This window comes from Nanorana parkeri, unplaced genomic scaffold (genome assembly GCF_000935625.1).
Source record: "Nanorana parkeri isolate BGI_ZX_2015 unplaced genomic scaffold, ASM93562v1 scaffold536, whole genome shotgun sequence".
NCBI lineage: Eukaryota > Metazoa > Chordata > Amphibia > Anura > Dicroglossidae > Nanorana > Nanorana parkeri.
Genome location: NW_017306804.1, coordinates 535,147 through 546,925, shown reverse-complemented (window position 1 = coordinate 546,925; position 11,779 = coordinate 535,147). Strand labels below are relative to the sequence as shown.

At 44.0% G+C, this 11,779-nt stretch overlaps 1 protein-coding gene across 1 annotated transcript in view; it reads left to right on the top strand.

The window, feature by feature from the left end:
* GRXCR2 (glutaredoxin and cysteine rich domain containing 2) overlaps nucleotides 1-11,534 on the top strand; it is a 16,840-nt gene extending 5,306 nt beyond the window's left edge. Inside the window, exons 2-3 of the mRNA XM_018561650.1 lie at nucleotides 4,994-5,191; nucleotides 11,316-11,534. Coding sequence (XP_018417152.1) covers nucleotides 4,994-5,191; nucleotides 11,316-11,534 — 417 coding nt within the window. The remainder of the gene's footprint in view (nucleotides 1-4,993; nucleotides 5,192-11,315) is intronic.
* Nucleotides 11,535-11,779: the final 245 nt, after the last annotated feature.

The window sequence follows — 11,779 nt, the reverse complement described above, 5'->3', positions numbered from 1 at the left end:
GGCCCCCCCCCCGCGCAGTGGGCAGACTGATAGCGGTAGCCGCGGGACACAGACGGGGACACAGTGACAAGCGGGCGGATTAAAGATTTACCGGCAATAATGGGCTGCCCTGACAGGCAATAACGGGGCTGCCTTGGGGGCCTCAGGCGTGAGGACCCAGCGTGCAGCAGCTTCACAGTGCAGAGAGAGACGGAGATCAGCATGTCGGTGACAAGGTGAGTGATTTAATGTTTTTTTTTTCTCGATCTCCCCGTGCTGCTTCCTCTGACCATGTAAACTGACACCAGCCAGGAGGACAGTGTCAGACGGCTGAGAGACTATCTGCCATTCCAGAACACAGAATAGCTGAACTTGAAAGTGTCAACTATTCTGTGTTCTATTACAAGAACACCATTTAGTTGAGCAGGTTTCAACTGAAGAGGACCGGGACCAAACGTCTTTAGGGCTCAGTCACCCCAGATGCAGTGCGTTCCGGCCCGATTCTGGCCAGAACGCACTGCCTCGCATTGCGGCCGGCTCACTTTTTTGTGGGGCAGCAGGGGGTGTGGTGGGCCATTGAAGTGAATGGCACCGTAGCCACGACCTACGGCTACAATGCGATCAGCCGCACGGAATCGCAAGGCACATTATGCCTGCGGTCCGGTGCGAGCAGAATAGTAATTGCAGCATTTTGACCACAGGCATAATGTGCCTTGCCATCCCGTTCACATTGTGGCCAGAGGGCGTGGCTACGGTGCCATTCACTTCAATGGCCCACCACACCCCCTGCTGCCCCACAAAAAAGTGAGCCGGCCGCAATGCGAGGCAGTGCGTTCTGGCCAGAATCGGGCCGAAACGCACTGCATCTGGTGTGAAGGAGGCCCTAGTGATTTTAATATGGAAAAGTTTAATAGAAAAAAATCAAACATCAAAAAAGTGAAAGTTCGTATTCCATCTTCCCATTAAAAACCTTTGACACAACCATTCACAATCCCACACATACAGACAGCCCCGCACACTTCCCAAATAATGGAAAATCACTGTTGCTGGATCTATCACTGACTCTGAGGAGGTCATGGAGAGTATAGAGGGTGAGGGCCCTATCACACCATCAAGAGTGCGTTCCAGTGCGTTCAGCCTCTGGAACGCACAGGAAGGCAACCCGGCCGGCTCACTTTGTTTTGGGGCGGGAGGGGGCATGCTTGCAGCATTTTTGGCAGATCGCATTGGATCGGAACGCAGGCACTAATGTGCCACGCATTCGGTTGCCAGGGATCGCACATCGGGGCTGCGGGGCCATTGAGTTCAATGCACCGCCAGTGTGTTCTAGAGGCCGAACGCACTGGAACGCATTCTTGATGGTGTGACTGGACCCTTAATGAGGACAGCAGAAAGTCCACGGTAGGGCTGCAACAACTAATCGACATTAATCGATTTTGAAAATAATCGTTAGCTGCAGCTCTAGTCCACGGTCACCAATCTCTGTCCTATTTAACCTAAAATGTAATTCCTTAGACAAATGGAAATTCCTGACTTAGTTGTACCTTTCCCCTTCCTCTAGGTAGAGTATAGTACATCCAAAAGTCTTCAGCGATATCCACTGGTGTCATTACTCGCACTCTGAGGAGACCAACACTGGTGGATATCGCTGAAGACTTTTGGATGTACTATACTCTACCTGGAGGAAGGGGATCAGTACAACTAAGTCAGGAATTTCCATTTGTCTAATGAATGACATTTTAGGTTAAATAGGACAGAGATTGGCATCCGTGGGCGTTCTGCTGTCCTCATTAACCCTACACAGAGTCAGTGATAGATCCAGCAACAGTGATTTTCCATTATGTTGCAAGTGTGCAGGGGCCGTCTGTATGAGTGGGAGTGTGAATGGTTTTGGTTTTTTAGACAACGTTGTCAAAGGTTTTTAATGGGTAGATGCAATCTGATGATTCCCTTTTTTGATGTTTGATTTTTTTCAAATAAACTTTTTCATATTAAAGTGACATTAAAGGATACATTTTCCCCCCCTCCCCCCATGTTATGGAAAGCACTTACCTTAAATGATGTCTCTTAATCGCATCTTCTTCTTCTTGCCCCATGTTTTCATCTGTCCCTCCAGCGGTGCGGCGGCTCTCCGATCCAGCGCTGACTCCTCTCTGCTAGCAGGCACTTCTGATCCCGCGGTGTCTGCATGCGGGTGCACGCGTCCATAGACTTACCTTGTGTCTCTGCTCGTCTCCCAGCCGAGAATCCGAACTGCGCATGTGCCCGCACCAAGATGCTTTGCGGCGGCCGGATCAGTCTCGTTTTCTCGGACAGGAGCGCGCAGCCAAAACAAGGTAAGTGTTAAGCACTGTTAAAGCGTTTTTTAAAAACGTTTTGCCTATATCTACTGCTTGATGGCAGTTCTGCCCCGGGTGCCCGTTACACCACTGCGGGCCGTCGAGAAGTAGGTGCGGAGTGTTGGGGGGCCCCAGTGTCCCACGCACGCTACTGCCAGTGCAGAGATGGGGGGACCGTCGGTAAACACCGGCCGCCGGATATTGAGAAAGGAGCCGGAGGAGCTGCAGGCAGCCTGGTATGTGATGCGGCAGCCTGGGGCCTCTGTATAAAATACTGCTGGTATTTGTAGTCCTCTATAGCAGGTGCCATTCTGCATTGCAGCAATGCAGAATGGCAACCTCTATAGAGGACTACAAATACCAGCAGAACTTTATACATTAATGCTATTACTGTTTAAAGTATTGCTGGGTCATTTGTTACTTGGGTCCACCACTAGAAGAGGTGGTACTGTAGCAGAGAAGGGCTGTAGAATGTTAAGGCAAGGAGGTAAGATTATAAATAAACTGGAGGCAGTGGAGATGTAAGGAGTGGTTGGGAGGGTTATGTAGAGGTGTAGGTAGCAGCAAGTTCACAGGAGGTTAAACTGGAACAATGAAGGTGTTTGTGACAGTGTTTTACAGCTGGGGAAGCATTTCATATGGCAATAGCAGACATCTCAACTCTCCCGGATGTTTCTCGGGAGTCTCCCGCTATACGATAGCGGCTCCCTGATACCCAGGAGAGAAACATTTTCTCCTGGAAAAGTTTACTCTGCTTTATTTAGCAGAGTAAACCTTTCCCTGCTATCTGTTTATTTCTCCACATCGCCGTCTTTTAAAAAAATAAAAAAAAACGGCATAGGAATGAATAGCTAGATTGCTACTGGCCTATTCAGTTTGCAATAGCTAATGGCAGACTAGCTATTGCACATGCCCACTGCTGCTGTCAATCAGCAGAGGTGGACCTGAAGTTCTCCATCAGGTCCTCGTCTGCTGACTGACAGCAGCAGAGGGAGGGGGCAATAGCTAGATTGCTATTGGCTATTGCAAATTGAAACCAACTTACATTCAAGTACCTTAACTATTAACAATAATGTATCTTCTTTGTGTATCACTCGGCTGTAGATCCTCCAATCATCTCTGACACTCTCCTTCCTTCTGGTGGGTGGCTACTTTTGTTCCCCATGGTCCCTGTGTGCGTTGTAACGTAGCCACCGCTCCAAGCTCACTCCTGTGATGGACTGCAATCTCACATTCAGTTTGCTAATTTGTATGGAGATTGTAGTCCATCCCGGGAGTGAGCTTGGAGCGGTGACTACTTTACAACACACACAGGGACCATGGGGAACAGACGTGGCCCCCCTCCAGAAGGAAGCACAGTGTCAGCACCAATTCAGAGATGATTTGAGGATCTACAGCCGAGTGATACACAAATAAGATACATTATTGTAATAGTTAAGGTACTTGAATGTACTTGAATAGTGCCCGCTTAATGGTTCTGGTTTGTGATCTGATGTAATTGGTTATGATCTAAGGTCTAGATTATTCAGTTCCCCTGTCAATTCTCCTACCAGTTCTCTGGAAATGTACCCAGGATAATTGGCAGAAATGAAAAGGTTTAAGAGGTTTCAAATGTTGTTTGCGTCTCCACTAAAGCCCGCTATGCACTGTACGAATTCACACAGTGGGTGGCCCTGTCATCACCCTTTCGTCCAGCATCTTTTGATCGCAAAATCGAAGATGTCGGATGGAAAATCTTTCTGCAAACAGTGATGGTGTCACGGTTCCCGACACAGGTGTCCCCACACCATGTGCAGGTACCCACACAGGCAGACCAAACATGTATGACCACACCAGACAAGGCAAATTGAGCTATATATATATATATATTTTATTTATAAGGAGCAAAACAGGACATAAACCACAAATAAGTAATCACAACCAAAAACTAGGAACAAACCACAGAATACCCTCACAGGGTATAACAGGGCATGACAACCTGGGGAGCAGGGCAATAGGACTCAGGAACATAAGAAGGTAACAGGACTCGGAAACAAACAGGTAACAGGATTCGGAAACATAAACAGGTATCAGGACTCCGGAACAGAAGCAGGTAACAGGACTCAAGACTCAGGATTCACAGGGAACAATACCAGTATACTGAGCCCTCATCCTGACTGCAGGGAGGGTTCAAATACCCTCCCAGGAAGCACCAGGTGATGGCTAAGTGCTGGCAGCTGGGAGACACCCGCAGGTGAGCACTGGAGCTGCAGGTTCCAGCACCACCCAGTGGTGGTCTGGTACCTAATAGTTCCCGGCTGCCTGAAGACACCTGCAGGTGAGCACAGGAACTGCAGGGCTTAGCTCCAGCGCCACCTGGAGGCGCTCTGGATCCTAACAGATGGCAGCCGATTGGCTTTCTGGATGGCAACATACCAGAAAAGACTGCTTTGCTGTAAGAACAATCTCATCTGGAGAACAGCATCTGTTTCGCAAGGGATCAAATGCATTGTAAAAAATGTCTAATGTATTATTTATCTATTCTAATAAAGCAAAAATGAGCAGTAATAAATACATTTTTATAATACCTCTTAGGCAGTAATGAAGTGAACATGCACTCAATAGATGAGCATGTTGGGTGAAAAAAAAAACCTTGAATTTTAATAACATTTTCTTTTCTTTTTTTTGCTTTTTAGACCTCTGATGTTATAGATTTTGGCAAGATCATAATTTACACCAGTAATTTAAAGATTATAAGAACCCCAGTGATAAATAAAGAGGCATCTGACAATCCAAAATGGTCACCTAAACAAGGACGAGCAGTTGAGAGGGACTTGTGCGATACATCAGCGGAGGAATATGAAATTCCCAGGATTAAGTCACAAGATACTCGGGTGAGATGCTACAATATATATTTTTAAAGACATTGCTTCAACCTCTTCCCCTTTAAATTATTAGGTAATGTTCCTGAGTTAACCTATATTTTATATTTATGAGATTCAGGTCTGTGTTTCAATACCCAGAATGATGATGAAGGACCTGTGTCTTTATTCAACCTCAAAAGCTATGTAACTATCTCTCAGATAGCTACATTTTTACATGTATCCTGTTTTTTTTTTAAAAACAAGAAGTATTTGAAGAACTACTGTATTTTGTACAAATGTTCTTAAATAAGGTCTACCAATATCCCTGACAACATCCCATTAGGATAAATACTTACCTCCAGCCCTGAGAAGCTCTACTCTTTTCTCTGCTTTGTAAAGAACATGCATACCACGGCCCTACTTGTTGTTATGCTACAGCCATTCTGCAGGAAGGCACCATGTATATGGCATTCATATAGGAATAAATAGGACCATGGCACGCATGCACAGTACAAGGTGGGCATTTTTGGAAGAAAAGCTGTGTGGCTCTGAGCAGGGCTGGCTGGATAGGGTTGGGGGAATTTTATTTAACAACAATTGTACAAAGGTATAATACTTAGATTTTTAAATATTATTAAATGTAATTATATATCAGTATCCATGTTGGTTCTGCAATCCTGCACTTTCGACTAGTTAAGTATGGATGCATCTGCTAACTAAGCACACTGAAGGAGGTTGGAGGAAATCTTTCATGAATACAAAAAGTCATGAACAGACAACTGGCAAATGGTTACTCTTCCATTCTTTCTCATCTTTCAAAGTAATTTGAAAAGTGGTTGTTGCCCACTTTCTGCATCATTCATGTATTATGGGATGAGGACAGTGCAATACAAGTCTCCTGTAACGCCTTAGACTTGTGCTAATTGGTCCTATCAGGTGTACTTCAAATTGAGTTCTTGCACAAACTTTTTTTTATAAAAGCTTCAAATATGTAGTTAAAACAACTATTTTTATGGTTGGATAACAAGGAAAGCATTCAAACACAAACTGGCTAAAATGGTAAATGAAGAGTTCTGCCTATTACCAAAGAACAGAATTTTTTAAAGTGATCTAAATGAAGGTAAGTTTTACTGCTAGGCAGCACATAACCATAAACAATTTAGATATTGATCCAAATCTGCCACATTCCAAATTGACTCTATCATTGAGCATTAAATTGGGCATGTGTTTATTGGAACGAGGCCTTTGTCCAGGTTTGTGAGGAGGCAGATAGAAATAAGCTTTAATGTAATATGAAATCACCAGCAGGTGTAATCCATTTCTGACCTCATAAGCCAGGGCAACCTAGATGATTAAGCAGCAGGATCATACTGAAAACAGCTCCCTGTGGCATGATTAATATTAGGTTTCCCATATCTAAAGCTATATGTATTCACCTAACAATATTTACTTCACAGATAAAAGCAATCTGAGAAAAACAGACACATAGTTACAAATATTGTGCATCTAAAAGAATCTACTGTGATGACTGGCAAATAGGCTGTTAAAAGCAAGATCTTTGTACTTACCATGAAATCTTTTTTTTTTTTCTTTGAGTTGATTGAGGTACACAGGACTTTAGTAAGTCTAAAGCTGGCCATACACCTATAGGATTATCATCTGCAGATTTTCTATGGTCAGATGGAAAAAGTGCAACAGATATCTCCATCTACACTAAACTGTGTGGATGGAGGAATCTCTCACTGGGCCAAGCTTCGGTATCTTGCCAGTCGGCCCCACTGGCTCTCAAAGTACCTGCATCCAATCAGATTGTTCAGGTATTTTGACAGCCTGCGAGGTCAACTAGCTAGATACTGAAGCTCGGCCCAGATGGAGATTCTTCCATCCACACAGTTTAGCGTAGATTGAGGTAGGGCTGCAACAACTAATCGACATAATCGATTATTGAAAAAGTTGTCAACTTTTTCAATCATTGATTAATCGGCTTCTGATTAGTTGGCCCTGTTCACGGCGCACCTCCTGCTCGCCGCTGCCAGACCCACCTGCCCGCATCCACACCGCACCTCCTCCCTGCCCGCCCACATCCATGATTGGCACAGGGACGCGGAGATAAGAAGTAAGGAGGAGCAGGTTCGGGGGGATGACAGCCGCCGATAGACAGGCCCAATCTCAGAAGCAAGTTGCTGGAAGACTGCTCAGGTAAGCCTGCACTCCCCCCTTGCATGGTGCTCTATAATGTATTGCTGGGATTTGTATTCCACTATAGCTGATGGTACATTGTGCTGTATATTATACATAGGAATACAAATCCCAGCAATACATTATACACTGTATGTATAATGGATTGCTGGGATTTGTTGTATTCCTATATAGCTGGTGGTATTCTGCATTACGCTGTATAGAGGACTACAAATCCCAGCAATAATACATTATACAGTGGTGCAATGCCGAATACCACTAGCTATAGAGGACTACAAAACCCAGCAATAGTACATTATACAGCACAATGCAGAATACCACCAGCTATAATGTACTATTGCTGGGTTTTGTAGTCCTCTATAGTCGGTGCCATTCTGCATTCATTGCTCTATAATTTCACACTTTTCATTTCACTATATTGCACACCACACTTTTTTTTCTTTTTTACTTCCACTGCTTTAAGCTTGCTCCTGTAATGGACTACAATCTCAATACAAACTAGTAGTCCCATCACTGGAGCCATTTTTTTAAATGTATTTTATTTTTTATCCGATCAAACTTAATAATCGGCTAACTAATCGACTTTGAAAATAATCGTTAGCTGCAGCTCTAGATTGAGGAATCTGTTGCATATGACCATAGAAAATATGCAGATAATCTATAGGTTTATGGCCAGCTTTAGGCAAATGGGTTATACTTCTGCTTTCAGAAAGATGGGACACTGGCAAACAAAAAGTTAAGCCAGCCTGTAACAGTGTGTGCCTGCTCCTGGGTAACACTGTGTCACAATGCAGTCAGTAAGCTGATAAACTTGTAGAGACCGGAGCCCAAAAGTCCTTAGCAGGGAAGTTTATTGTACTCGGTTAGTGACAACTTTTTCACAAACAGCGCTGAGTCTTCTCAAGCCAGCTAGTAACAAAGATACATAAAACAAAAAAGCCTATCTCTGTCAGAGATCTACCTTCACATAGAAAACAGTTTTACCCTCACTGAATAAAAGGTGACAAGCTAAGCCTTTAAACACCTGCCAAACATAACATTTTCTCAGGTCTCACTATACCTCTAGTGCAGCAGCCTGGGAGGTCTGTGTTTCAAAGTCTCTCTCTTCCCAGTGACCTGTTAGCTGCATCTCCTTTTAAAACCTTCTGTCCACACCCTGTTTAGGTGAGTTAACCCATTTTGTAACTGACCACCTGTTTAAACCTATTGCTAACATAGTAGCCAGCAATTACCTCACCCCGTGGCCAGTACAATCTGTAACACAGCCCCTGTAAACCATGCTTTTAATGGTCATGCCTTGTAAGCAAGCAGTAGAGAAGGCCATGAACACCGAGGGGTGGGAACTGTGTCCCTCAATGGACTTGAAGAAACAGATTTTATGGAAGTACAGAAATCTTATTTTCTTTATTATGCATTGAGGGACACAGGACTATAGTAACTCTTAGACAAATGGGACGTTCAAAAGCACTCTAAATGGGTGGGCTACAGCCACTCAGAGATCCAACAGATGTGGAAATAATTTCACACAAAGCATTTAAAAAGGAGCATCACCTAAATTAAGGTTGAAACACGGTCAACCAAATATGGAATTTCCATGACCCAGGGAGCACCAAGGATCAAACTAGGGCTCCAGTCCAGGACAAGTAATCACCAGTAATGTAAAACATCTACCTGAAATTATGGGCCTCAGTTAGCAATGTGGCAGACAACCAATCATCCACCATATAGAAAACAGGTGGAACAAACTTTCTGAACAGAAGAACAAAAAAACAACTTGTTACAACAACCAAGGCAGTGAACAAAAAGCAACATTTAGTAGGATAAAGGCTTAAGCTGGCCACACACCTATAGAGTATCTGCAGATTTTCTATGATCAGACGGAAAAAGTGACACAGATTCCTCCATCTATGCTAAACTATGTGGATGGAGGAATCTCCCACTGGGCCAAGCTTCAGTATCTTGCTAGTCGACCCCGCTGGCTGTCAACAATCTGATTGGATGCAGGCATTGTTCAGGTATTTTGAGAGCCTATGGGGCCGGCTAGCAAGATAATGAAGCTTGGCCCAGTGGGAGATTCCTCCATCCACACAGTTTAGCGCAGATGGAGGAATCTGTTGCACTTTTTCCATCTGAAAACCTGCAGATAATCTATAGGTGTATGGCCAGCTTTAAGGTTTGTCCAGAAAAAAGACCAACCAAATAATAGGCAGTGGCTTAAGGAGAAATAGTTAAACACTTCTGTTTAGGCAGTAGGGGATCCAAATTAAGGCAGATGTTATCTTATAGGCACGAGAATGACAGAGTATGTGGTTCTAGGGATCATAAGGCTTAGCCCTGTGGGGGTAGCATCTGACAGAGTTGCTAGGAGTAGAAATACTAGTACTAACAATAGGAATATTAGTCTGATAGACAATAGGAAGTAGAAATAAATGTAAGGAGACTTCCTTAGAAGACAACAGCTTGGTCACAGAAATTATCTATCTTCCAGTAACCACTTCCATAAAGGCCTGTGGATTACAATATCCCCTTGGGGAATTTTTGCACAGTGTAACATTGTCCTGCCTGTTGACCCTCTAAGGAAGTTTATGAATTGTTAGCAATAGATGCTTTTGTGCAAGGAAGAAAGGACAGGCACACTGAAGTATAGAACCCCACTCTTCAAAGTGAGGAACATCAGATGTGGAGATCCAGAAGTCAGTATGTTGAGTTTAGTAAGAAAACCCAGTGTGGTCACAAATGATACACTCAGCACTGTCCAGTGCAGGTAATAGGTCTGATACTATGGGAGTTCTCAATTTTTTGTAGGTGAAGAGTTGGCAACCTCCAGATGAGGTCAGATTAAGAGACCAACTGATAGTGGGATCTTCCATCAACCTAAGAAAACTGTGTGTCCCCTAGAACCAGACCAGGATAGCATGAGAATAGAATTCTCAAATAGGGTATTACCAAAGAAGGAATCAGAGATCCCTGGTTACGGGGGAACCCACACAAACCTGTGAAAATGCCTGATGGGATCACAAAGGACAGTGTAGACTACGGCAACTGTTCATCTACCAGCTTGGGGAAGGGAGAACAGGGGGCCAGGGGGGAGGGAAGTAGCTTGATTTGCTGTGTCTGTGTGTTTGTGGAGACACACACACAGCTTACTAGCACACACAAGGGTGACTGCATAGCACGCTGCCTGAGAAAGGAGTCACTCAGGAAGTCAGGGCCAGTGCTCAGTAGATCAGCTGATTCTGAGGGGACAAACGTTTAAACATTCAGCATTCATTGTAAGTGATTTAATCAGCATTTGAAATCGTTTTAAATCCTTTTGACTTTAATATCACTTTAAGGCTGCTTAGACATATCAACTTCATTAAAGCAACATAGAAATTACAGACTAGACTAGCCCAATCAGACCATAAAAAAATTATTTAGGCCTCATTCACACTGCGCTAACTGGGGGCGTACATGCCCGTATTGATCAATTCCCGGGAGGGACAGGTGCTGTGTATAGCAGCCTGTTGTTCCACATGGGAGGAAGCGGCCGTAGGCTGTCATACGCACATCCGTGCGGGTCCGGGTGTCCCAAATCGGACGCAGATAGGATGGATCCTTTCTGTGTCCGAGTTCGGACACCTGGACCCGCACGGATATGCAGTTCGGGTGTGCGTATAAACAGCGGTCGGCCACGTCTTCCCATAAGGAAGAACAGGCTGCTACACACAACATGTGCCTCCCAGGAATGGCTTGATATGGGCGTACACGCGGCACGGGCGTGTACGCTCCAAGTTAGCGCAGTGTGAATGAGGCCTAACACTAAAGATAAAATACAAAGAGGCTTCCCCTAATTGCTTAAAGAGGGATTCTTTCTTGAAAAATAACAGACCTTAGGAGGTACATACATTTACCTATATTTACATATTAGTCTGAAATGTTTTTGCTGATGTATTTTCTTGTTTGTATATTGTAGGAGGAAGACAATCTTCACCACTGCCCACAGTGTAACGGCTCTGGATGTTCCCCTTGTGCTTTATGCCACGGCAGCAAATTGACCATGCTAGCCAATCGGTTCAAAGAGTCTTACCGTGCATTGCGTTGTCCTGCTTGTGATAAGAATGGCCTGCAGCCTTGTCAGACATGTTCTTATGATTCTGATGGATACAGCCCATCAATATCTCCTCGATCCTAAAAGCAAAAAAAAATGCTGTTTATTCAAAGTGAGGCATTGTAGTTTCTTGTGCTAACAAGAAGATAAAACCGGTAAACCTAATTTGAACAATATAAAGCCTTACAATTACAAGTCTGCATTTAAAGTAACCACTGTCTATTTATACTATAGTTATGGGGTTTTTAGAATGAATAATTGCTGCCTACACTCTGTCACCCAAACTTAAACTTAACATTACCACCTGCAGTCAAATCAACAAATTGCAA